The 26726-nt window shown below is 47.6% G+C and overlaps 1 protein-coding gene across 2 annotated transcripts; it reads left to right on the top strand.

Annotated features, from left to right (window-relative positions):
* Nucleotides 1-771: 771 nt before the first annotated feature.
* gatd3 (glutamine amidotransferase class 1 domain containing 3) lies at nt 772-26726 on the top strand. 2 transcript variants are annotated; one of them, XM_072259822.1, is made up of 7 exons: nt 772-906; nt 2437-2489; nt 5829-5939; nt 9613-9732; nt 16413-16505; nt 17893-18043; nt 21934-23271. In XM_072259822.1, exons 1-7 carry the CDS (start codon nt 820-822, stop codon nt 21967-21969), a joined length of 651 nt encoding a protein of 216 aa, XP_072115923.1. In that variant the 5' UTR covers nt 772-819; the 3' UTR covers nt 21970-23271. The 2 variants fall into 2 exon arrangements, with proteins under 2 accessions (XP_072115923.1, XP_072115922.1); XM_072259821.1 differs by lacking the exon at nt 21934-23271 and adding an exon at nt 23278-26726 and having other exon boundaries at nt 773-906; nt 17893-18049.

Here is a 26726-nt window from a genome sequence, read left to right as displayed (position 1 = left end):
TGAGTGTGGCTTCATCTTTACAGTAGAGGAGGCCGTGGAAAGACATGTCAGAATGGGAATGGGATGTGGAATTAAAATGTGTGGCCACTGGGAGATCCTGCTTTCTCTGGCGGACAGGGTGAACGCAGCAGGCCAGTCACACAAAACGTTGGAAGAACTCAGCAGGTCTTTTCCATAGATGCTGCCTGGCCTGCTGAGTTCCTCCAGCATTTTGTGTGTTGTCTGTAATTGTCTGTGATGCGAAAAAGATGGAATAAAGACAGGAATTGCAACAACCCCGAGAAATTGGTAGAATTCGGACTGAAAGCGGAGGGAAAGACTGAGAATCAGATCTTCTCTCACTGTAATAAGTCGTGGTTTTTATGGTAAAAATCCGATGTACTGGGAGAGGTCGTCACTGGGGGAGTTATCGGAGGAAGATGGGGACGGGCTAATGAAGGTTATGGGAGAAAACCGGGGTCGGACAAGTCACCGCCCGGGCAGTGGGCTGACTGCAGGATCGGTGCGAACCAAGACCGGTCACCCTGTGGCTCCCAACCCCGACCTTGTCGCTGTAGCCTGGACCAGAGGACGGGACAACAACCAGGATCACACCGTCTCCCCACCCCGCCCTCACACCCAGACTGCCCCGCGCCTATCATATGGCTGAGGCCGCCCTCACACCCAGACTGCCCCGCGCCCATCAGATCGTGAGGCCGCCCTCACACCCAGACTGCCCCGCGCCTATCATATGGCTGAGGCCGCCCTCACACCCAGACTGCCCCGCGCCCATCATATGGCTGAGGCCGCCCTCACACCCAGACTGCCCCGCGCGTTGCCATGTTGCTGAGGCCGCTTGCCCTCCAGCTTCGCCGCTGTCGGTTTCACTCGACCGCCCGTGGGCCGTCCGGGGCCAGGGTGGCGGTGGTGAGTGTTTGGGGAGGAAGGGGACTGTCCGAGTCCCGGGCTGTTGCGCGGGCAGATAGGCCTGGTGGTGGTTTGACCGGAGCCTCGGACTGGGGGCGGAAGGGCTGACTGCTGAACTCCGATCTGGGCTAGCAATGAACCAAAGTTCAAAGTCAAATTTATTATCAGAGTGCATACATGTCACCACGTGCAACAAGAGATTCTTTTTCTGCATACATACTTTGCAAATGTATGGGACAGGAACTGTAAGCAGGATCATTGAAAGAGCGAGAGTGTAGAAGACAACAAACTGCAAATGTTAAAATAAATAAATAGCAATAAGTAACGAGAGCATGAAGTACTGTAACCAGATAAAGAGTCCTTAAAGTCAGATCACTGGTTGTGGGAACACCAGAAATAGAATGAGTGTAGTTATCCCCTTTTGTTCAAGAGCCTGATGGTTGAGGGGTATAAACTGTCCTTAAACCTGGTGGTGCGAATCCCAAGGCAACAGCGAGAAAAGAAATGGCCTGGGTGGTGAGGATCTTTGATGATGATCATAAACACAAAAGAGATTCTGCAGATGATGGAAATCCAGAGCAACACACACACACACACACACACAGTGCTAGAGGAACTCAACAAGTCAGGCAGCATCTATGGAGAGGAATTGGTAGTTGATGTTTTGAGAAAAACTCTGGCTTCTTCCCCCTCTATTTGCAATCCTGATGAAGGGTCTCGGCCTCTTATGCAGGTGATGGATACATCCTTAGCTCCTGAATTCAATTGGCTGATTGCTGGAGGAATTCAGCAGGTCAGGCAGCATCTATGAAAGTGAATAAACAGCTGCTTCTCTGAGGATGGTTACCTGGTCGTGGTGGAGAGGCATGCGTGTTCCTGTGATCCCAAGAGCTATGCTGTTTGGAGTTTAGCACCTGGTAGGGTCGCCCATGGCGTTAAGGTCAAGGGAGAGGTTCCAGACGAAGAGCGATCCAACTGAGACCTCAGCGGTGCAGCTGCCAGAAGATCATGGCACGTCACAATGGCAGTGAAGACAGAGAAAGTACCCAGTCTTCTTGCATTGCATGCCACTGGACCCTGACCCTGATCTGTGAAGAACCGTTGGGTGGCTGCCCCGGCAATCACTCAAGTCGAGTCTGATCTTCGAAGGGAATAACCCACTGGGAGAATATCATTCTCAACTTGGGCAGATAGTATTAGTGTGATCACTCAAGTGGAGGTAGTTAACAGAACAGCACAGGAATGTACCTTTAGGCTAGAGTATTGCGCCAAACTGCATTACAAATAAAATGACCAACTAAACTAATCACTTCTGAATACAAAATACCCATAACCTTCCTCAGGTGCCTAACCAAGACCTGTGTGCAGTCCTCTGTTATATCTGACTCTAGTACCACCCAAGGCTATGCACTCCTGGCACCCAGCCCTCTGTTTATAAAAATGTCTCCTTTGAATTGACCCCCTCTCAACTTCAGTGCATGTCCTCTGGTGTTAGACGTTTGGTGTATTGATGCTGTTGTGTTCCTGCAGGTGCTGTCAGGCTGTGGAGTGTTTGATGGCACCGAGATCCACGAGGCCTCAGCGTAAGAATCTATTTCATTTTGTGCCCAAAACCTTCTTTGCCGTGAATTGTTTAATCTGTGGTGACCCTGTGTGATGGGACAGTGTAGAGGGAACTCCACTCTATCTAACTGTCGTTGCCCTGTGAGTGTGTGATGGGACAGTGCAGAGGGAGCTTCACTCTGTATCTAACTGCCCCTGCCCTGGGAGTGTGTGATGGGACAGTGTAGAGGGAGCTTCAGTCTGTATCTAACTGTCCCTGCCCTGGGAGTGTGTGCTGGGACAGTATAGAGGGAGCTTCACTCTGTATCTAACTGTCCCTGTCCTGGGAGTGTGTGATGGGACAGTGTAGAGGGAGCTTCACTCAGTATCTAACTGTCCCTGGCCCGGGAGTGTGTGATGGGACAGTGTAGAGGGAGCTTCGCTCTGCGTCTAACTGTCCCTGCCCTGGGAGTGTGTGATGGGACAGTGTAGAGGGAGCTTCACTCTGTGTCTAACTGTCCTTGCCCTGTGAGTGTGTGATGGGACAGTGCAGAGGGAGCTTCACTCTGTATCTAACTGCCCCTGCCCTGGGAGTGTGTGATGGGACAGTGTAGAGGGAGCTTCAGTCTGTATCTAACTGTCCCTGCCCTGGGAGTGTGTGCTGGGACAGTATAGAGGGAGCTTCACTCTGTATCTAACTGTCCCTGCCCTGGGAGTGTGTGATGGGACAGTGTAGAGGGAGCTTCACTCTGTGTCTAACTGTCCTTGCCCTGGGAGTGTGTGATGGGACAGTGTAGAGGGAGCTTCACTCTGTATCGAACTGTCCCTGCCCTGGGAGTGTGTGAAGGGACAGTGCAGAGGGAGCTTCACTCTGTATCTAACTGCCCCTGCCCTGGGAGTGTGTGATGGGACAGTGTAGAGGGAGCTTCAGTCTGTATCTAACTGTCCCTGCCCTGGGAGTGTGTGCTGGGACAGTATAGAGGGAGCTTCACTCTGTATCTAACTGTCCCTGTCCTGGGAGTGTGTGATGGGACAGTGTAGAGGGAACTTCACTCAGTATCTAACTGTCCCTGGCCCGGGAATGTGTGATGGGACAGTGTAGAGGGAGCTTCGCTCTGTGTCTAACTGTCCCTGCCCTGGGAGTGTGTGATGGGACAGTGTAGAGGGAGCTTCACTCTGTGTCTAACTGTCCTTGCCCTGGGAGTGTGTGATGGGACAGTGTAGAGGGGGCTTCACTCTGTATCTAACTGTCCCTGCCCTAGGAATGTGTGAAGGGACAGTGCAGAGGGAGCTTCACTCTGTATCTAACTGCCCCTGCCCTGGGAGTGTGTGATGGGACAGTGTAGAGGGAGCTTCAGTCTGTATCTAACTGTCCCTGCCCTGGGAGTGTGTGCTGGGACAGTATAGAGGGAGCTTCACTCTGTATCTAACTGTCCCTGTCCTGGGAGTGTGTGATGGGACAGTGTAGAGGGAACTCCACTCTATCTAACTGTCGTTGCCCTGTGAGTGTGTGATGGGACAGTGCAGAGGGAGCTTCACTCTGTATCTAACTGCCCCTGCCCTGGGAGTGTGTGAAGGGACAGTGTAGAGGGAGCTTCACTCTGTATCGAACTGTCCCTGTCCTGGGAGTGTGTGATGGGACAGTGTAGAGGGAGCTTCACTCAGTATCTAACTGTCCCTGGCCCGGGAGTGTGTGATGGGACAGTGTAGAGGGAGCTTCGCTCTGCGTCTAACTGTCCCTGCCCTGGGAGTGTGTGATGGGACAGTGTAGAGGGAGCTTCACTCTGTGTCTAACTGTCCTTGCCCTGTGAGTGTGTGATGGGACAGTGCAGAGGGAGCTTCACTCTGTATCTAACTGCCCCTGCCCTGGGAGTGTGTGATGGGACAGTGTAGAGGGAGCTTCAGTCTGTATCTTACTGTCCCTGCCCTGGGAGTGTGTGCTGGGACAGTATAGAGGGAGCTTCACTCTGTATCTAACTGTCCCTGTCCTGGGAGTGTGTGATGGGACAGTGTAGAGGGAGCTTCACTCAGTATCTAACTGTCCCTGGCCCGGGAGTGTGTGATGGGACAGTGTAGAGGGAGCTTCGCTCTGCGTCTAACTGTCCCTGCCCTGGGAGTGTGTGATGGGACAGTGTAGAGGGAGCTTCACTCTGTGTCTAACTGTCCTTGCCCTGGGAGTGTGTGATGGGACAGTGTAGAGGGAGCTTCACTCTGTATCGAACTGTCCCTGCCCTGGGAGTGTGTGAAGGGACAGTGCAGAGGGAGCTTCACTCTGTATCTAACTGCCCCTGCCCTGGGAGTGTGTGATGGGACAGTGTAGAGGGAGCTTCAGTCTGTATCTAACTGTCCCTGCCCTGGGAGTGTGTGCTGGGACAGTATAGAGGGAGCTTCACTCTGTATCTAACTGTCCCTGTCCTGGGAGTGTGTGATGGGACAGTGTAGAGGGAGCTTCACTCAGTATCTAACTGTCCCTGGCCCGGGAATGTGTGATGGGACAGTGTAGAGGGAGCTTCGCTCTGTGTCTAACTGTCCCTGCCCTGGGAGTGTGTGATGGGACAGTGTAGAGGGAGCTTCACTCTGTGTCTAACTGTCCTTGCCCTGGGAGTGTGTGATGGGACAGTGTAGAGGGGGCTTCACTCTGTATCTAACTGTCCCTGCCCTAGGAATGTGTGAAGGGACAGTGCAGAGGGAGCTTCACTCTGTATCTAACTGCCCCTGCCCTGGGAGTGTGTGATGGGACAGTGTAGAGGGAGCTTCAGTCTGTATCTAACTGTCCCTGCCCTGGGAGTGTGTGCTGGGACAGTATAGATGGAGCTTCACTGTGTATCTAACTGTCCCTGTCCTGGGAGTGTGTGATGGGACAGTGTAGAGGGAGCTTCACTCAGTATCTAACTGTCCCTGGCCTGGGAATGTGTGATGGGACAGTGTAGAGGGAGCTTCGCTCTGTGTCTAACTGTCCCTGCCCTGGGAGTGTGTGAAGGGACAGTGTAGAGGGAGCTTCACTCTGTGTCTAACTGTCCTTGCCCTGGGAGTGTGTGATGGGACAGTGTAGAGGGAGCTTCACTCTGTATCGAACTGTCCCTGCCCTGGGAGTGTGTGAAGGGACAGTGCAGAGGGAGCTTCACTCTGTATCTAACTGCCCCTGCCCTGGGAGTGTGTGATGGGACAGTGTAGAGGGAGCTTCACTCTGTATCGAACTGTCCCTGTCCTGGGAGTGTGTGAAGGGACAGTGTAGAGGGAGCTTCACTCTGTATCTAACTGTCCTTGCCCTGGGAGTGTGTGATGGCACAGTGTAGAGGGACTTGTCATTGGAACATGGGTCTCTGCTCTCTCTGTTGTCTGAGCTGCTCTCTGACCTGTGCTGTTTTACCTTGACATAGGATCCTCGTCCACCTGAGTCGAGGAGGTGCGGACTTCCAGGTCTATGCCCCGAATGTGTCGCAGATGCACGTCATTGACCATGTGAAGGGGGAAGCAGCTGCAGAGAGCCGGTGAGTCCCCCATTACACCATGACCAGATACCTTGCTTGTGCTGCTTTTTGGTGAATGCAGTCTCAGATCTGTAGTGGCCATGCTGAGATTCAAACTTGTGTCGTCTATGTTGTCAATACTCCAAGGACACAGATGAACTCCTGTATCTCAGCTGCATTACCTAGAACACTAACGGACGGGGGAGGGAGTGGGGTGTATGTAACAGGGGGAAGAGCAGAACAGCTTCAGTTAGTTGATTCATGGGGTGCTGGGTTAGTTGTATACAGAGAGATTGGGACTGTTTGTGTGTGTGATTTCTCCCCCAGTGAGGGTGTGTGTGTGTGTGTGTGCATTGCATGTACTGTTTCTGCATAAATTTGATCTAAAATATGATCAAATCTTCATGTCGAGAACCCAATTAAATAAATAACACAAAAATATATTTGTTCATTTATTTATTGAGAAAAGATATCCAATATTACATGTATTTGTTGGAAAAAGTATGTGAACTTTTGCTTTCAATAACTGGTGTGACCCCCTTGTACTGCAATAACTTCAATCAAATGTTTCCGATAACTGTTTATCGGTCCTGCACATTGGCTTCAAGGAATGTTAGGCCATTCCTCCTTTCAACTCTAGGAAATCAGTGGGCTTCCTTGCATGAACTGCTTGCTTCAGGTCCTTCCACAGCACTTCTACAGGATTAAGGTCAGGACTTTGACTCGGCCATTCCAGAACACAAATTTTCTTCTTTTTAAACCACTCTGTTGTTGATTTACTCTTGTCTTTCGGATCATTGTCTTGTTACGTTGTCTAACTTCTGTTAAGCTTCAGGTGGACTGCTACCCTGAAAGGGCTTCATACAATTTTGAATTCATTGTTGCTTCAACGATTGCAAGCTGTCCAGGCCCTGAGGCTGAAAATCAGCCCCCATCTATGATTCTCCTTCCACCATGCTTCACAGTTGGGATGAGGTTCTGGTGTTGGCGTGCATTGCCCGTTTTCCTCCAAACATAGCAATGCAGATTCCTGCCAAAAAGTTTCAACATTTGTCTCACCTGTCTACAGAATATTGTCCCAGAAGTGTTGTAGAACATCCAGGTGGTCTTTTGCAAACTTGAGACATGCAGCAATGTTTTTTTGGAGAGCAGTGGTGTCCTTCCATGAACACAATTCTTGTTCAGTGCTTTTCTTATAGTGGACTCATGAACAGAGACTTTACCACATTCTAGAGATCTCTGCAGATGTTTTGGTGTTACCCTTGTTCTTTTTCACCACCTTCAGCATTGCACGTTGTGCTTTTGGTGTGATATTTGCAGGATGTCCACTCCTGGTGAGAGTAGTTTCCTCCATTTGTACCCTACCATCCTTTCCCTGTCTCATTGGAATGTACCTATGCAGAACGCGACGCATATATTCCTTAAACATTTGCCGTATTTCTGTTGTACATTTCCCTAAGAATATCTGTTCCCAATTTATGCTTCCAAGATCCTGCCTTATAGCCTCATGTTTCCCCTTACTCCAATTAAACACTTTCCTAACTTGTCTGTTCCTATCCCTCTCCAATGCTATGGTAAGGAGATAGAATTGTGATCACTATCTCCAAAAGCTGTCCCACTGAGAGACCTGACACCTGACCAGGTTCAGTTCCCAAAATCAGATCAAGTACAGCCTCTCCTCTTGTAGGCTTTTTTATACATATATATATATATATAGTGTCAGGAAACATTCCTGAACATACCTAACAAGCTCCACCCCATTTAAACCTCTCGCTCTAGGGACATGCCAATCGATATTTGGGAAATTAAAATCTCCCACCCTATTATTATTACACCTTTCCAGAATCTGTCTCCCTATCTGCTCCTTGATGTCCCTCTTACTATTGGATGGTCTAGAATAGAACACCCAGTACAGTTATTGATGACTTCCTGCTTTTCTGCGGTCGTGACACTATCTCTGATCAACAGTACCACATCCCCACCTGTTCCTCCCTTCCTGTAGTCTCTGAGACATCTATACCTGGCACTTTAGGTAACCATTCCTGCCTCCGAACCATCCAAGTCTCTGTAATGGCCACGACATCACAGCTCTAAGTACTGATCCATGCTCTTAGCTCATCCGCTTTGTTCATGATGCTTCCTGCATTAAAATAGACACATCTCAAACTATCAGTCTGAGTGCATCCCTTCTCTATCACCTGCCTATTCTCCCTCTCACACTGCCTACAAGCTTTCTCTATTTGTGAGCCAACCACCCCTTCCTCCTTCTCTTCAGTTTGGTTCCCATCCCCCAGCAATTCTAGTTTAAGCTCTCCCCAATAGCCTTAGCAAACCTCCCTGCCAGGATATTGGTGCTCCTCAGATTCAAGTGCAACCCGTACTTTTTGTACAGGTCACATCTGCCCCAAAAGAGGTCCCAATGATCCAGAAATCTGAATCCCTGCCCCCTGTTCCAATCCTTCAGCCACGCATTTATCCTCCACCTCATTCTGTTCCTATACTCACTGTTGCGTGGCACAGGCAGTAATCCCGAGATTACTACCTTTGAGGTCCTGCCTCTCAACTTCCTTCCAAACTCCCTGTAGTCTGTTTTCAGAACCTCCTCCCTTTTCCTACCTATGTCATTGGTACCAATATGTACCACGACCTCTGGCTGTTCACCTTCCCACTTCAGGATACTGTGGACGCGATCAGAAACATCCCGGACCCTGGCACCCGGGAGGCAAACTACCATCCGTGTTTCTTTCTTACGTCCACAGAATCGCCTGTCTGACCCCCCCCCCCCCAACTATACAGTCCCCTATTACCGCTGCCTTCTTCCTTTCCCTGCCCTTCTGAGCCACAGGGCCAGACTCTGTGCTACAGGCTTTCCCTTTGCCTCTTCCCCAAAAAGCTGCAATTGGTAAAGCATCCGGGCAGCAGTTGTTTTATGTGCAGTCTCTCCCATCTCAGCCGCTGAAACTTGTAACTTCTCCAGGGTTGTCATAGGTCTCTTGGTGGCCTCCCCCACCAGTCCCCTTCTTGCACAGCCACTAGTTTTTGAGGACAGCCTGCTCTAGGCAGATTTACAGCTGCACTAGATTCTTTATATTTCTTAATGATTGACTTGTATCCATTTCCTGACGTGCTTTTCAATAACCTTTTTTGTGGAGTTGCTTGGAGTGTCCTCTTGTCTTCATGGTTTAGTTTAGGATACTGACTCACCAGCAGTTGTATCTTCCAGATACAGGTGTGTTTTTACTTTGATCAATTGAAACACCTTGGCTGAACATAGGTCTCCAAAAACATATCCATTTAACTAATTATCTGACTACTAAAGCCAATTGGCTGCACCAATGATGATTTAGTATGCCATATTAAAGGGAGTGAACACTTATGCAATCAATTATTTACTGTTTTATATTTGTAATTAATTTAGATTACTCTGTAGAGATCTGTTTTCACTTTTGACATGAAAGAGTTTTTCTGTTGATCAGTGTCAAAAAAGCCAAATTAAATTGACTGTAATTCAGTGTTCTAAAACAATAAAACATGAAAATATTCGAGAAGGTGTGAATATTTTCTATAGGCACTGTGTGTGTGTGTGTGTGTGTGTGTGTGTGTGTGTGTGTGTGTTGGGAGGTGTGTGTGTATGTATGTGCTCAGACTCCCTGACACTGTACTGTGCCTTTTACTTCCTGATTCCTGTTGTCAGGAACGTTCTGGTGGAGTCGGCGAGAATTGCCCGTGGTCAGGTTCTGGACCTGGTCCGTCTCCGAGCCGAGGATCACGATGCTGTCATCTTCCCTGGTGGATTTGGGGCAGCCAAGAACCTGTGAGTGATGAAGCTGATTGTCAGTGTTGTGGAGATTGTCGGGGTAGGTGAGGGGTGAGAGAACTATGTTTAGAACACACACGCTCCCACCCTGTGTTCACTTGCCAGCCTGCTGGGATCACCGTGGTTTGCAGCTTTGTCACTGACCAGTTTGTGCTTCGGCCCCACCCTCCTGATCTTTGGTCATGCGGTGCGGAGGGACGAGGGTTATTCACAGCTCCAGGCAGCAGGTCGTCGAGGACTCTGACTGAAGCGACTGCCTGCCCCTCTTCTGGGGCTACATCCATGCCAGGATATCTCTGGAGGAGCCTGTGGTCTCTGGTATTACAGGAAAAATACTAGCTTGAATAGGAGATAGACGAGCAGGTGTCAGAGAGTGGGGAAAAAGGGGCAGAGATGATAAATCTGCGATGATGGAATGGTGGAGCAGAGTCAGTAGGTCAAATGGCCGGATTCTGCTCCTATATCTTATTGTATGGCACATTGGGGGATTTCAGGGAACAGTGGGGCCCGAAGAGGCTCGAGTGGGTAGTAGATAGCAATACCGTGGATTCTGGTTAATCGGGCTGATAGTTAATCAGTTAACTCTTAAAGAACAAAAATGAATTGAGGAAACAGCTGGGGTTTATTTGTTTATTTGGGACATTGTGCCACTTACTTGGGGCAACATACTGTTCTGAACAGTTTCTAACTAGTGCCAACCGCATGCACTTGTTAGACACTACACTGTGATTAGAGCAAACAATTTTTAAGTAGCATCAGTTATGACATTCTGATTATTGTGCATAGAACTTTGTTAGTGAGTTAGTTTTTTAACGAGTGGTATTGAGAGTGGTAATCAAATCACAAACAATAGAAAATCTGCAGATGCTGGAAATCCAAGCCAGACACAAAATGCTGGAGGAATTCAGCAGACCAGGCAGCATCTAGGAAAAGAATACAGTCAATGTTTGAGCAAAATCGCAAAACGTCACTTGGAGACCACCAGAAGGCTTTGGGATTGTGGAGAATCATGTGGGCAGCGGACTGAAACAATTTCTTTTCCTAGAAAGACTCTGTTTTGTGGAATTTGTTGGTTTGTGTCCCTTCAGTGCTGAGCATTGTCTGCAGCGGGCAGTCTAATCTCTGGTGGCAGTGGGGATGGATTTGTTCTGTTTTCACCTTGCATTCTGTGAACAGTTTTGGGTTCTTCATCTAAGAAAAGATATGCTGATATTGGAGAGGGTTCGGAGGAGGTTCACAAGGATGATTCTGGAAATGAAAGGGTTATCATACGAGGAACGTTTGATGGCTCTGGGTCTGTACTCGCTGGAATTCAGAAGGATGAGGGGGGATCTCATTGAAACCTTTCAGATGTTGAAAGGCCTAGACAGAGTAAATGTGAATAGGATGTTTCCCATGGTGGGGGAGTCTACGACAAGATGGCACAGCCTCAGGGTAGAGGGGCATCCATTTAAAACAGAAATGTGGAGAAATTTCTTTAACCAGAGGGTGGTGAATTTGTGGAATTTATTACCACAGGCAGCTGTGGAGGCCAGGTCATTGGGTGTATTTAAGGCAGAGATTGATAAGTTCTGAATTGGACATGGCATTAAAGGTTACAGGGAGAATGGTGGGGAGTGGGGCTGAGGAGGGAAAAATTGAATCAGCCATGGAGTGGTGGAGCAGACCCGATGGGCCAAATGGCCCAGTTCTGCTGCTATGTCCTATGGTTTTGTGAAAACAGAATACTCCTCCTGTTCTGAGTGCCTAGCCCAGGGCGACTGGGTGAAGAAGATTGTGGAATTTGAAGTGGTTAGAGGAAGAGTGGACTTGCCTGGAAGATGCCTGCATGTTCGCAGTGGCATAGATGGTACTGAGGTTTTAAAACTCTATGGACTTCCTGTCTATCCACTCCTTTTTCCCTCCTGTCTCATCTCTGGACTGTTTGCTGGTGTTCAGCTGGGTATAGACTGTGTGGCATTGAAGTCTGAATTTCTGACTACATGTTGGATTGTCTTGCTGAGCTGCATCTCCAAGACATTGGCACTGCAGTTGTATGCTCCTGCTGTTCCCAGGACGGTCTGCTGAAGGGTCTCGTCCTGAAAAGACGACTGTACTCTTTTCCATAGATGCTGGCTGGCCTGCTGAGTTCCTCCAGCAGTTTGGGTGTGTTGCTTGAGATGAACTTAATGGGTACTTTGCATTTGTCTTCACTTTGGAAGACCCTAGCAGTGTGCCATAGGTCCGCGAGTGTTAGAGAGCAGGAGTGAGTGTCATTGGTATTACAAAGGAAAAAGAGCGAGGCAAGCTCAAAGGTCTTAAGGTGGATAAGTCACCTGGACCAGATGGACCACATCCCAGAATCCTGAGAGAGGTTGCTGAAGAGATAACAGATGCACTGGTCATGATTTTTCAAGAATCACTTGATTCTGGCATGGTCCCAGAGGACTGGAAGATTGCAAATGTCACTCCAGTCTTTAAGAAGGGAGGAAGACAAAAGATGGGAAATTATAGCCCAGTTGGCCTAACCTCAGTGGTTGGGAAGGTGTTGGAGTCCATTATTAAGCATGAGGTTATGAGGTACTTGGAGACGAATGATAAAATAAGTCAAAGTCAGCATGGTTTCTGTAAAGGGAATTCTTGCCTGACAAATCTGCTAGAGCTTTTTGAGGAAGTTACAAGCAGGGTGACAAAGGAGAGGCAGTGGATGTCATTTACTCGGATTTTCAGAAAGAGTTTGATAAGGTGCCACACATGAGGCTGCTTAACAAGATAAAATGCTGTGGCATTACAGGAAAGATACTGGCATGGATAGAGGAATGGCTGACAGGCAGGAGGCAGCGAGTGGGAATAAAGGAGACATTTTCTGGTTGGCTGCCAGTGACTAGTGGTTTTCCTCAGGGGTCAGTATTGGGACTGCTACTTTTCACATTGTTTGTCAGTGATTTGGATAATGGAATTGCTGGCTTTGTGGCAAAATTTGCTGATGATACAAAGATAGGTGGAGGGGTAGGTAGCGCTGAGGAAGCAATGCAATTACAGCAGGACTTAGACAAATTTTATGGGCAAAAAAGTGGCAGATGGAATACAATGCTGGGAAATGTATGATAGTGCATTTTGGTAAAAGGAACAATAGTGCAGACTATTATCTAAATGGGGAGAAGGTTCAAACACCAGAGGTGCAGAGGGACTTAGGAGTCCCCGTGCAAGACTCCCAGAAGGTTAATTTACAAGTTGAGTCTGTGGTAAGGAAGACAAATGCAATGTTGACATTTATTTCAAGGGGAATAGAATATAAAAGCAAGGAGATAATGCTGAGCCTTTATAAGACACTAGTCAGGCTGCACTTGGAGTATTGTCAACAGTTTTAGGCCCCATATCACAGAAAGGATGTGTTGTCATTGGAGAGAGTCCAGAGGAGGTTCACAAGGATTATTCCGGGAATGAAGAGGTTAACATATGAGGAGTATTTGGCAGCTTTGGGCCTGTACTGACTGGAACTTAGAAGAATGCGGGAGGATCTCATTTGAAACCTACCGAATGTTCAAAGGACTATGTAGGGTGGAGGTGGAGAAGATGTTTCCTGTGGTGGGGGTATCCAGAACTAGAGGGCACAGTGTCAAAATTGAGGGGCGATCCTTTAGAACAGAGGTAAGGAGGAATTATTTTAGCCAGAGAGTAGTGAATCTGTGGAATGCTCTGCCTCAGACTGAGGTGAAGGCCAAGTCAGTGGGTATATTTAAAGCAGAAGTTGATCATTTCCTGGTCAGTCGGGGCATCAAAAGATATGGCAGGAAGGCAGGTATGTGGGACTGAACGAGATCCAGGAACAGCCATGATGGAATGGCAGAGCAGACTCAGTGGGCTGAATGGCCTCATTCTGCTCCTTTGTCTTATTGCGCAGTGCGAATGATGGTTCAGGTGACAGGTGGGAGGCGAAGAAGAAATGTTTGAATGCTTCTCTCTCAGAGGAGGAGAGGAGAGGGCGGTTACTGTTGAATCAAACCCAGAGACTGGGGACGCCTCTGAATTGGAGGTCGACATGCCTCAGCATATCTGCAGCCTGAAATGGTGGAGGGATGTGTCCCCTGCGACTGGGGATCAGGTGCCACATGAGGAGGCATCTCCTGAACGTCTGTCCTCCGGGCTGGTGAGCGGTGCCACTGCGGGGAGGCAGACTTACCTTCAGTTGAGACTCTGCACTCAGAGCACGTACTCACTGGGGAGGGGCAAGGCCCTGTAGGTGGAGGGTCACCAATGGGATTAGTTTCTCAGATTGTTGCCTCATTCGAGGCCAAGTTCTTTGTTGAGCGTCTGGCTCTGGTGCATGAGGAGAACTGGATTGCCGTCCCAAGTAGCTGTTCAGAGAGAAGGTGTCCCAGCAGGGGAGGAGCGAGGGGACTCTGCTAGCACTGATTCCAGGGAGGGGAACAAGGGTGTAGAGGTGGGCATGGCTCAGCCAGGTCCTGGCTTTGAGAGGGATTCTGGAACCAGGCGTGGTGGGGCCTCCCTCGCTTACTGATCCTGGGGATGGTGGGGTCTTCTGTTAGGGCTGTGGTGAGGAGTGAGATGGTCACATTGGGTGTAGGTAATGACAGCTTGGAGGTGACAAGAGTGTGGGACACAGTGAAGGGGGAAGAGGGGGACACTTCTGAAGCCAAGATGGCAGACTTCCTGACCCCCAGCACCATCACAGTCCGTGAGTTCGTGAGGGACTACTGGAGGAAACCTTTCAAGGCCCAGACACGAGGAAATCTGCAGATGCTGCAAATTCAAGCAACACACACAAAAAATGCTGGTGAACGCAGCAGGCCAGGCAGCATCTCTAGGAAGCGGTACAGTCGACGTTTCGGGCTGAGACCCTTACATCAGGACTAACTGAAAGAAGAGATTGTAGTCCTGACGAAGGTTCTCGGCCTGAAGCATCGACTGTACCTCTTCCTATAGATGCTGCCTGGCCTGCTGTGTTCACCAGCATTTCTTGTGTGTGTTGCTTTCAAGGCCCAGTTAGCCACTGATCACTGGTTGGGTCTGGAAGGGGTCATCCAGTCGATCTGCACGGTCCTCCAAAAGAAGAGGAAGGAAGCTGAAGTGACCTGTAAGGAGAGGCGCCAGTTTAAGAGACTCCTGGAGAAGGGTTGTAGGGCGAAGATGGGAGAGCGCTCAAAGGAGGGCTCTGCTCCTCTCCCAGGGGCTCTGGTGAGGGATCTCAATAAGATGCGTCATGAAGTTCAGTGTAGCAACCCTGAATGTCCATGGCGGTAGAAGGACTCGCCGCAGATTCTATCATCTCTGTCCTCCGGGATGGGAGATACGCGGTGAGCGTTTTGCAGGAAACCCGCACCGTTCCAGGAGAAGAACCCACCTGGCGGCAGGAGTGACGAGGTGGGGTCCACACGACCCCCCTCAACTCCACTTCCATCTTGTTGGCCCTTTTTTTTGCAGCCTGGGATATTGCAGGTTCAGGAACTCGTGCCAGGCCACCTGCTTCACCTTGCTGTGTGCCGATGCATTTTGTAAACGTGTGTGCCTCTGAGCCGGGCCTGATGCAGGCGCGCCCCTTCCGAGAGGTTTCCACGTTGCTGGGTCCATTGGTCATAGTATGTATGTGATTTCAAATGCACCTAGGGGAGAGGGATGGCACTGGTCTATTCAGAGAGAGGGTGTCCCAGCGGCCGAGGACTGAGAGGACTGTTCTTGCGCTCATTCTGGGGGGGGTAACAAGGGTGTGGAGGTCAGCATGACCCAGCCACATAAGGTGAGCCGTTTTGCAGGAATACTCACCTTGTCCTTCAGTGACCCTCCAAAGTATTTCCTGTACGGGCTGCTCCTGCAAGCCTTTCATTTCCTTGCCTTCGTCTGGCGGCAGAGTAGGTGCCCAGTGGAAGTCTCTTTATGCAAGGGTCCTTCCCCTGTACACTGGGGATCTGGGGTGGAAGGTGTTCCATCGGGCTGTACCGTTCAACAGGTTCACTGACACCTGGTCCTCCTGTCCATGTTGTGACCGGGAGGAGTCAGTGTACCATGCTTAGTGGAGTGTGAGAGGTTGCAGACCCTGAAGGGGCTGCTGCTCAGCTTCTGGTTGCACTTCAGCCCCGCGCTCTTTATATACGGGCAGCAGTACGGAAGGGGGCAGGTCTCCTGGTGGGCTTGCTCCTGGGCCTGGCCAAGTTGGACATTCGCAGGTCTAGGTGGCAGAAAGTCAAGGACTCTGCCAGGGCCGACAGCCTGTCCCTTTTCCGAGGATACATTCGTGCCTGGCTGTCCTTGGAGAGGGAGCATGTGGTCACAATGGGAACAGTGGGGGATATCCAGGAGTGGTGGTCCCCCAGGGAATTGCCTGTTTTATAGACAGTAGCAATCATTTTAATTTGAGTTTATTCACTGTCTTGTAAATATTTAATGTTTGTACTCTCTGTATTTTCTATGTAAGTAAACTTCTGCACAAATTAAGTCTTCTCAGGCTTTCGTCCAGCTACAGGTACATGAAGGTGGCAGAGTTCGTCATCGAAATGTCAGTTAGAATTGATACCTGTACCTGGCTGGACGCCTGAGAAGAGTTTGTCATATACACTGGGAAAGCACTAGGTCCTTCTTTTTTAAACTTTTGTAGTTTTGTAAAAACAATGAGCAGTAGGGATACGAGGGTCTGTCATTCTGACCTTTGGCTTAACAGTGTCTGTCTGTCCTCCCCACAGCTCGACATTTGCCACAGACGGGAAGGACTGCCAAGTGATTCCAGATGTCCGCAGAGTTCTGACCGAGTTTCACAAGGCACAGAAACCCATCGGGTCAGTGTGCTGGGTTACTGTATAATGACGTGGGAGCGAGATGAACTTTGTTAGAGAAGTGGGGGTGATCCTCATTTCCACTGTCCCATTCAGTGAGATCATGGCCTTTGCACTACAGATCCACTCTTCAGACCGCCCTTATTGATCTACTCTGATCCCTCTCTGAAGGCACACAGCTGCTTCCACCCCACCATCAGATTTCTAATGGTCCATGACACTACAGGACTGTGCAAAAGTCCTGTATTTGTCAATGTGGAGCGGAGGTGCGTTTAAATCCTGTAGGAGCATGGGATGTTGGGAATGGCGAGGGTGGAGTGCCGCGGGAGAGGTGTGGTAGAGGAGGAGGAGGTGTGTAGTGCGGGTGTAGACACACCCAGCCATGAGACACCAGGCAAGGTCATTTAATTCCAAACAATTGGTTTATTGGTCATTACAGAATGTCTCTCTCTGATGCTTCCTGCTCCCTCCCCTCTCCTTCCCCTTTTCCCAACCATGATTCCTCTCTCCCTTCCCCTTCCCACTCTCAGTCCACAATACAGACCCATACTAGAATCAGGTTTATCATCACTCACGTATGTTATGAAATATTTTTTGTGGCAGCAGCAGTACAGTTCAGTACATGAAATTACTACAGTACTGTGCAAGTCTTAGGTGCCCTCGCTGTATAGATGTGCCGAAGAGTTTTGCACAGTACTGTATCTCACTATTTTAGTCACTTTTTGCACCTACTTATTTACTCTGTTTTATGTTTCTCACTGTAATGTACAGTAGCTTATGTACTGTGCTGTACTGCTGCCACACAACACACTCACACCTGTACACCTGCTAGTATCTAATCAGCCAGTCGTGTTGCAGCAACTTCATGTATAAAAGCATCAGAATGGGGAAGAAATTTGATCTACCTGAATTTGACCATGGAATGATAGTTGGCACCAGATGGAGTGGTTTGAGTATCTCAGAAACTTTTGATCTCCTGGGATTTTCATGCATAATAGTCTCTAGAGTTTACAGAGAGTGGTGTGAAAAACAAATAAACATCCAGTGAGTGGAGGCTGTGTGGGCAAAAATACATTGTTAATGAGAGAGGTCAGACTGGTCCAAGCTGAAATGAAGGCGACGGTAACTCAAAAATCACACATAGCAGTGGTGTGCGGAAAAGCATCTCTGAACGCACAACTTATCAAACCTTGAGTGGATGGCTGACAGCAGCAGTAGACCATGAACATACACTCTGTGGCCACTTTATTAGGTACAGTGGCCACTGACTTTATGTCAGTGATGATACACCACATTCTGATCCATTGATGTCCAGAACTCTCCTGATGTACATCGATATCACCCTCGTGTCGCCTCTCCCTGATATTTAACCAGACTGATGTTGCCTCAGGTTGTGTTGCATTGCCCCAGTGCTGGCTGCCAAGGTGCTTCCTGGGGTAGAGGTTACAGTTGGCCATGAGGAGGACGAAGACGGACGGTGGCCGTACGCAGGAACGGCAGCTGCCATCAAGGCCATGGGCGCCAAGCACCGAGTTACTGAGGTGGATATATCCTTTAGACCAGACACTCTGCACAGAAGTGGTTGTGGGTGATGGGCTGCACGATGAAGGTGACATTGGAAATTGGGTGCTGGGTGGCTATGAGATACAGAATCAGAATTAGACCATTTGGCCCATCAAGTCTGCTCCACATTCCATCATGGCTGATTTATTATCCCTGTCAACCCCATTTTCCTGCCTTCTCCCTGTAACCATAAGACGTAGGAACAGGATTAGGCCATTTGGCCTATTGAGTCTGTTCCACCATTCATCATGGCTGATCCTTTTTTGCCCTTCCTCACTCTTACTCCCCGGTCTTCTGCCTGTAACCTTTGATGCTGTGGCCAATCAAGAAAGTCAATCTCTGCCTTAGATACAGCCAACAACCTGGCACCCACGGCTATCTGTGGTAATGAATTCTATTGATTCACCACCCTCTGGCTAAAGAAATTTCACTGGATCTCTGTTTTAAATGGATGCCCCTCTATCCTGAGGTTGTGCCACCTTGTCCTAGACTTCCTCACCATGGGAAACATCCTTTCCACATCTACTCTGTCTAGGCCTTTTAACATTTGAAAGGCTTCAGTGAAATCCCTCCTCATCCTTCTAAATTCCAGTGTGATAACCCTTTCATGTCTGGAATCATCCTTGTGAACCTCCTCTTAAGCTTCTCCAATGCCAGCACATCTTTTCTTAGATGAGGAGCCCAGAACTGTTCACAATACTCAAGGTGAGACCTCACCAGTGCCTTATAAAGCCTCAGCATCACATCCCTGCACTTGTATTCTAGATCTCTTAAAATGAATGCCAGCATTGTATTTGTCTTCCACCCCTCCGACTTACCTGCAAGTTAACCTTTAGGTTGTTACACACAAGGACTCCAAAGTCCCTTTGCAGCTCAGATTTTTGAGTTTTCTCCCCGTTTAGAAAATAAGCTACATATATATTTCTACCAAAGTGTATGGCCATGCATTTTCCAACATTGTATTTCATTTGCCACTCCTTTGCCCATTCTACTAATGACTAAGTCCTTCTGCATCCTACTTGTTTCCTCAACACTACCTGCCCCTCCACCAATCTTCGTACTGTCCGCAAACCTGGTAACAAAGTCGTCTATTTCATCATCCAAAGCATTGATATACAGCATAAAAAGAAGTGGTCCCAACACTGACCCCTGTGGAACACCACTAGTCACTGGCAGCCAACCAGACAAGGATCCTTTTATTCCCACTCGCTGCCTCCTACCAGTCAGCCAATGTTCTAACCAACCTAATCACTTTCCTGTAATACCACAGGCTCTTAACTTGGTAAGCAGCCTCATGTGTGGCACCTTATCAAAGACCTTCTGAAAGTCCAAATGTACACCATCCACTGCATCCCCTTTATCCTGTGTGTAATCTCCTCAAAGAATTCCAACCAGGTCGTTGGGCAAGATTTTCCCTTAAAGAAACCATGCTGACTTTGTCCTATCTTGTCTGGTATCTACAAGTACTCCCTAACCTCATCCTTAACAATTGATTCCAACATCTTCCCAATCACTGAAGTTAGGCTAACTGGTCTATAATTTCCTTTCTGCTGCCTTCCCTCTTTTGTAAAGGGTGGAGTGACATTTGCAAATTTTTAGTCCTCTAGCACCATGCCAGAGTCCAATGATTTTTGAAAGATCATTCCTAATGCCTCCACAATCTCTACCGCTACCTCTTTCAGAACCCTAGGGTGCAGTTCATCTGGTCCAGGTGACTTATGTACCCTGAGGTCTTTCAGCTTTTTGAGCACCTTCTCCCTTGTAATAGTAACTGCACCCACTTCTCTTCCTTCACACCCTTGAGCATCATCTGGCACATTGCTAGTGTTTTTCACAATGCAGACTGATGCAAAATACTTATTTAGTTCATCAGCCATCTCCTTGGCCCCCGTTATTATTTCTCTGACCTATTTTTCTAGCGGTCCTATATCCACTCTCATTACTCTTTTATTTTTCACGTATTTGAAAAAGCTTTTACTATTCACTTAGATACTGTTTTCTAGCTTTCTTTAATATTTCATCTTTTTCCTCATAATGATTCTTTTAGTTGCTGTCTGTAGGGTTTTAGAAGTTTCCCAGTCCTCTGTCTTCACACTAATTTTTGCCTTCTATGCCCTCTGTTTTGATTTTACAATAGCTTTGACTTCCCTTGTCAGCCATGGTTGTACTGTTTTGCCATTTGAGTATTTCTTTGGTTTTGAAATACATCTATGCTGCACTTTCCTCATTTTTCCCAGAAGCTCACACCATTGCTACTCTGCTGTTGTCCCTGCCAGCAGCTTCCAATTTACTTTGGCCAGCTCCTCTCTCACACCACTGTAATTTCCCTTACTCCACTGAAATACTGCTATGTCAGACTTTACTTTCTCCCTATCAAATTTCAAATTGAACTGAATCATATTGTGATTACTGCCTCCTGAGGGTTCTTTTGCCTTAAGCTTCCTAATCACCTCTGGTTCATTACATAACACCCAATCCAGTGTAATTGATCAAAGACAAACTGCTGTAAAAAGCCATCCCTTAGGCACTCAACAAACTCACTCTCTTGAGATCTATAACCAACCTGATTTTTTCAATTGACCTGCATGTTGAAATCTCCCATGACTATCGTAACATTTCCCTTTTGATAGGCCTTTATTTCCCATTGTAATCTGTGGTTCACATTCCAGCCACTGTTGGGAAGCTTGTATGTAACTGCCATTAAGGTTCTTTAATCCTAGCAGTTTCTTAACTTAATCCACAAGGACTCATCATCTTCCAATCCTATGTCACATTTTTCTAATGATTTTATGCCATTCTTTACCAGCAGAGCCATGCCACCTCCTCTGCCTACCTTCCTATCCCTCTGGTACAATGTATAACCTTAGACGTTCAGCTTCCAACTACAACCATCCTTCAGCCATGATTTAGTGATGGCCACATCATTCCTGACAATCTGTAATAGTGCAACAAGGTCATCCACCATATTTCTTATACTCCGCGCACTGAGATACAACACTTTGAGTAAAGTATTTGCTACTCTTTTTTGATTCTGCATCTCTAATGCATTGATACTTACCCTGCTGGCAGCGATTTTGTCCTGTCACCTCTCTGCCCTTCCTGAAGTCTGCATGCTACTTTTGTTTTTTTACCATCTGTCCTATCCTGAGTCCTTTCACTCCAGTTCCCAACCCTTGCCAAATTAGTTTAAACCCTCCCCAATAACTCTAACAAACCGGCCTGTGAGAATGTTGGTTCCCCTCGGGTTCAGGTACAACCGGCCACTTTAGAACAGGTCGTACCTTCCCCAGAACAGATCCCAGTGATCCAAGAATCCGAAGCCCTGCCCCCTGCACCAGCTTTTCAGTACGCATTAATCTGCCAGATCGTCCTGTTTCTACCCTCACTGGCTCGTGGCACAGGCAGCAATCCAGAAATTACTAACCGGGAGATCCTGCTTCTCAACTTCCTACCTAGCTCTCCAAATTCTCTTTTCAAGACCTCATTGCTTTTCCTTTCTATGTCATTGGTAGCAATATGTACCAAGACGTCTGACTGCTCCCCCTCCCCCTGCAAAATGCTGTGAAAGCTATCTGAGACATCCCTGACCCTGGCACCTGGGAGCCAACATACCATCTGGGTGTCCCATTTACGTCCACAGAATCTCCTGTCTGTTCTCCTGACTATTGAGTCCCCTATCACTACCACTTCCCGCTTTTCCCTTGCACCACAGACCAATGCTCAGTGCTAATAACATGGTCTCCATGGCATTCCCCTGGGAGCTCATCCCCCACAACTGTATCCAAAACGGTATACTTACTATTGAGGGGAATCGCCACAGGAGAGCTCTGCTCTAACTGCCTGTTCACATTTCCATTTCTCCTGACAGTCATCCAGCTACTCGCCTCCTGCAACTTTGTGGTGACTACTTCCCTGTGACTCTGATCGATGATCTCCTCACTCTCCCGTACAAGCCGAAGGTCATCCAGCTACTGCTCCAGATCCCTAACTCGACCTTCAAGGAGCTGCAGCTGGATGCACTTCCCTGGCAGAGTGTAGGTCTCCCAGGACTACAGCATCCAGGACGACGAACACACAACAGCCATTTACTACATTGGGTACAGTAGGAGGGGGAAAAACAGGGAACCTTAACAGAAGCTTACCAGAGCCATCGTCTCTTTTGAGCCAAAGCCTGACACCTACTCTCACCACTGGCCTACTCCCAATAATGGCCACCCCACTTGTCCCTTCATGTGTCACTGACCTGCGAGAAACAGCATCACTGTGGCCTGCTCCTGCTGCTGATTGGACCTTTCGGAATGAGCTTGAACACCCATAAAGCTTTCCTTTTACACAAGGATCGCCGAACTGCGAGTAACCTCGTCACTGTGGCCTGCTCCTGCTGCTGATTGGGCCATCATAACCTTTGATGCCCTGACTAATCACGAGCCCATCCACCACTGCTTTAAGTACACCCAGTGACTTGGCCTCCACAGGTGTCTCTGGCAGTGAATTCCGCAGGTTCACTACCCCCTGGCTAAAGAAATTTCTCCTCATCTCTAAATGGAAACCACTCTATCTGTGCCCTCTGACTCCCCCACTGTAGGAGGCATCTTCTCCACATCCACTCCATCTATAAGACATTAAGACCATAAGATATAGGAGTAGAATTAGGCCATTTGGCCCATCAGGTCTGCTCTGCCACTTCACAATGGCTGATCCAATTTTCCACTCAGCCTCAGTCTCCTCCCTCTTCCCCATATCCCTTCATACTGAGGACCTTTCAATATTTGATAGGCTTCAGTGAGATTCCCCCTCGTCCTTCTAAACTCCAGCGAGTACAGGCCCAGAGCTATCAAATACTCCTTCTGCATTAACACTTATTCTTGGGATCATTTTGGTGAACCTTTGGACCTCTCCAGTGCCAGCACATCTCAAATAAGTGGTGCTGGGTGGTGATTCTGAGTGTTGGTTGCTCAGTGGTGACATTGTGAGTTGTGTGGTGACTTTGGACAGCGACATTAGGTACTGGCAAGTCACCTTAGGTGTTGGGACATTCTTGGTGTCAGGGTTTCCTGGAATGGGGTGTCCCTGGGTATCAGATTCTCTGGGGTTGTATTTCTGTGCTATCGGTTCCCGGGAACGGGGTTCCCCTGGTGTGTGGACTTCCTACGTGTTACGGTGCCGAGTGGGAGATGTTGTTACTGTGTCAGTCTTCTTAACGTGTCTTCACCAAGCTCATGTGGATTCGGAGAATAAGATTGTGACAACTCCAGCCTTCATGTGCGAGACAAGACTTCATCAGATCTTTGACGGGATTGGTGAGATGGTACAGAGAGTCCTGAAGCTGACAGCGAAGTGAGGGAGAATTGGGGAGTGTGTGTGTGTGTCTGTGACCTTGTGGGTTCATTTGTGTGTGTGTGCGTGAGAGATGTTTTCATCTGTGTGTGTTTCTATTCCCACGCAATTCCCTTGTCTGTGCGTGAGAGATTGTGCGTTCATTTGTGTGTGCGTGTGAGAGATGATGTTTTCATCTGTGTGTGTTTCTATTCCCACACCATAAACTGTAGCTAATCGCTGCTTGGGGTGATTCCTGGCTGTTACAGAGCGAAGCAGACGTTCATTGCCCTGCCCTGTGACCACTGGTTTCCCATGTACAAGTGTGATCTGTGCACACTACACGTGTGATCTGCCACTTTGTTTGCCTTAATTAAGCTGTATTGATTTCAGTAATTGAAAGGATTATGTGCTCGTAGCAGGATTGTGTGAAAGCCATGCAATAATGTCTCATTAAACTGCTGTGATGTGAACTGTGTGTTGGCTCTCCCTGGGCAAGTAACGGGACAGCGAGCAGTCGGGTTACGTGTGGCCACTCACTGCTGCCTGTGGAGTCAGGTTCTGTTCTAGGTTCCTACATTACTGGCAAGCTGACAGATCTCACACATATTTCTATCAGATTCTACCATCTATAATAATCTGATCTTCCATTTTTCCTTCCAAAGTGGATGAACTCACATGAACCACGGTGTACTCCATCTGCCAGACCCTTGCCCACTTACTTAACCGATCTATATCTCTATCTTCTGCACAAATTGCCTTTCCACTCAATTTAGTATCATCAGCAAACTTAGATACACTACACTGGGTCTCCTCTTCCAGTTGGTAATGTATATCATGAACAGTTGCTGTCCCAGCACCGACCCCGCGGCTCACCGCTCACCACTGGTTGCCAACCAGAGTAACGCCCATGTATCTCAACTCTCTGCCCTCTGTTGGTTAACCAATGCTCTATCCTTGCAAATACATCACCCCCAAATCTATGCATCCTTATCTTATGTATGTGTTTTATGTGGCATCTTGTTGATTGCATTCTGGAAATCCAAGTAAGTAACATCTATCTGTTTCCCTCTAACCACTGCGGTGGTTATATCCTCAAAGAACTCCACTAAGATTATCAAACAGGACCTGCCTTTGCTGAATCCATGCTGCGTCAGCCTGATGGATCCATTTCCAGATGCCTCGCTATTTCTTCTTCAGTGATGGCTTCAAGCATTTTCCAAATTACAGATGTTAAACTAACTGGCCTGTAGTTATCTGCCTTTTGCTTACATCCTTTTTTGAACTGTGGCGTGACAATCGTCTTTCCAGTCCACCGGGATATGCCCAGAGTTTAGAGAATTTTGGTAAATTATCACCCAAAGCCTCAACTATAATTGCTGTTTTTTTCAGTACCCTGGGATACATTCCATCAGGACCAGGGACTTGTCTATCTTTAGGCCCACAAGTTTGCTCAGTACTACCTCTTCAGTGATAGCTATTGTATCGAGGTCCTCACCTCCCATTGCATCCGTAAAATCTCTCTTCAACATGTTAAATGTGTCCTCCACCATGAAGACCGACACAAAATAGTCTTTCAAACTCATTACCCAATATCAATTCTCCCTTCTTGTCCTCCAAGGGACCTATGTTCACTTTGGCCACCTTTTCCACTGTATATAATTAAAAAAACTTTTACTCTCAGTTTTTATATTTTGTGCTAGTTTATTTTCATAATAGTGCTTCCCTTTTTTGCTCGCTTAGTGGTTCTTTGTTGCTTTTTAAAGTTTTCCAAATCTTCCAGTTTCCCACTACCCTTCGTGACTTTGTATGCACGAGCTTTTAGTTTGAATGTCTTCCTTTATTTCCTTAGTTATCCTTGGCTTTCCCCACCCTTACTGTCCTTGCTTTTAACTGGAATATACTTTTGTTGAGCACCGTGAAAAATCTCTTTGAAAGGCTTCCACTGTTCCTCAACTGTCCCACCATATAGTCTGTATTCCCTGTCTACCAGAACCAACTCCTCCCTAATCCCGTTGTTTAGGCACAATACACGAATTATTGCACCCTCCATTTATATGCGAAACTCAATCATGCTGTGATATCTCTTTCAAAGAGGATCCCTAACTACAAGATCACTCATTTTACCTGTCTCAATACACAAGACCAGATCCAAGATAACATCTTCCCTTGTAGGTTCAGTAACATGCTGTTCAAGAAATCTATGAAACCTTCCTCAAGACTGCCCCGACCAGCTTGATTCAGCCAATCTACGTGCAAGCTAAAGCCTCCCTTAATAACTTCTGTTCCATTCCTACATGCCTCAGATATTTCTCTGTTTATTGGCTGTGTCACTGTAATGTTATTATTCAGTGGCTGATAGACAATGCCCACCAGTAATTTTTTTCCCTTTACTATTCCTAATCTCTACCCAGATGGATTCAACAGTCTGCTCCTTTGATCTTATATCATCTCTCACTATTGCCCTGATCTCATCTTTAATTAAGAGTGCTACCTCACCTCCCTTACCTTCCTGCCTATCCATCCATATTACCTGATATCCTTGGATATTTAATTGCCAGTTCTCTCCACCCTGCAACCTCATTTCTGTGATGGCCACTAAATCAAACCCCTTTGTACTGACTTGTGCCACAAGTTCACTGTACACTGTTTCAAATACCACAGGCATTCAGAGAGAGTGCCCTTGTGCCTTTAAAATCCAGTAATCTTTGTCTCTTTTTGCACTTGACTTTTCTGCACTCTGTCCTTACTTTTCTCTTTTTTTGTCTTTTTCTTTTTCTTTATTGATACTTTACTTTTTTTTTGCTTTATCCATATGTAAGAGGGTTTCTTTTTTTATGTCACTGCATAGTATAATTGAAAGGGCTTCTTTGTTATGTTAACTGCTGAGAAAGTCCTCCCGCTAGCAGTTTGTTTGGATCACGTTACTGATAAGAAAGGTATTACGAACCAATTGGGATAGTTGTTATGCTTTTGGTGTGTCTGAAGATAGTGTATGCGCAGGATTTTGGGGCAGAAGACGGGAGAGAGACAGGGGATGGACCAGGTGCTGTGAGTCCGCTAATGGGGTAGGACCCCGAGCAGGAGTCTGAGGTCCGGGGTGAGGAGAGGAGACAGAGATGGACTCGTGTGGAGCGTCTGGTCGACCACCGTTGTTGGTCCCAGGCAGCTGGTCGAGGTGGTCCGAAGGGTTGCAGGGTGAAGAAGGAGTGTCCTGAGCGCCAACTGTCTGGGCACGAAGAGATTGAACTTTGATAAGTGTGGCGCCTTTTATTTTCATTTTATATTTTATTCTCTATTATATAGTTCCAGTAATATCTATAAACTGTAAATCATTTAATCGTA

This window comes from Mobula birostris, chromosome 6, assembly GCF_030028105.1.
Source record: "Mobula birostris isolate sMobBir1 chromosome 6, sMobBir1.hap1, whole genome shotgun sequence".
Taxonomy (NCBI): Eukaryota; Metazoa; Chordata; class Chondrichthyes; order Myliobatiformes; family Myliobatidae; genus Mobula; species Mobula birostris.
Note: the sequence above shows the minus strand (reverse complement) of the source record. Positions and strands in the feature narration are given on the sequence as shown.

Excerpts from the sequence above, each read along its gene's own strand:
- gatd3 (XM_072259821.1), top strand. The coding sequence starts at position 820 with ATGTTGCTGAGGCCGCTTGCCCTCCAGCTTCGCCGCTGTCGGTTTCAC. Across the intron at positions 5,940-9,612 it reads GAAGCAGCTGCAGAGAGCCG|GAACGTTCTGGTGGAGTCGG; the intron begins GTGAGTCCCCCA and ends TCCTGTTGTCAG. Across the intron at positions 9,733-16,412 it reads TTTGGGGCAGCCAAGAACCT|CTCGACATTTGCCACAGACG; the intron begins GTGAGTGATGAA and ends TCCTCCCCACAG.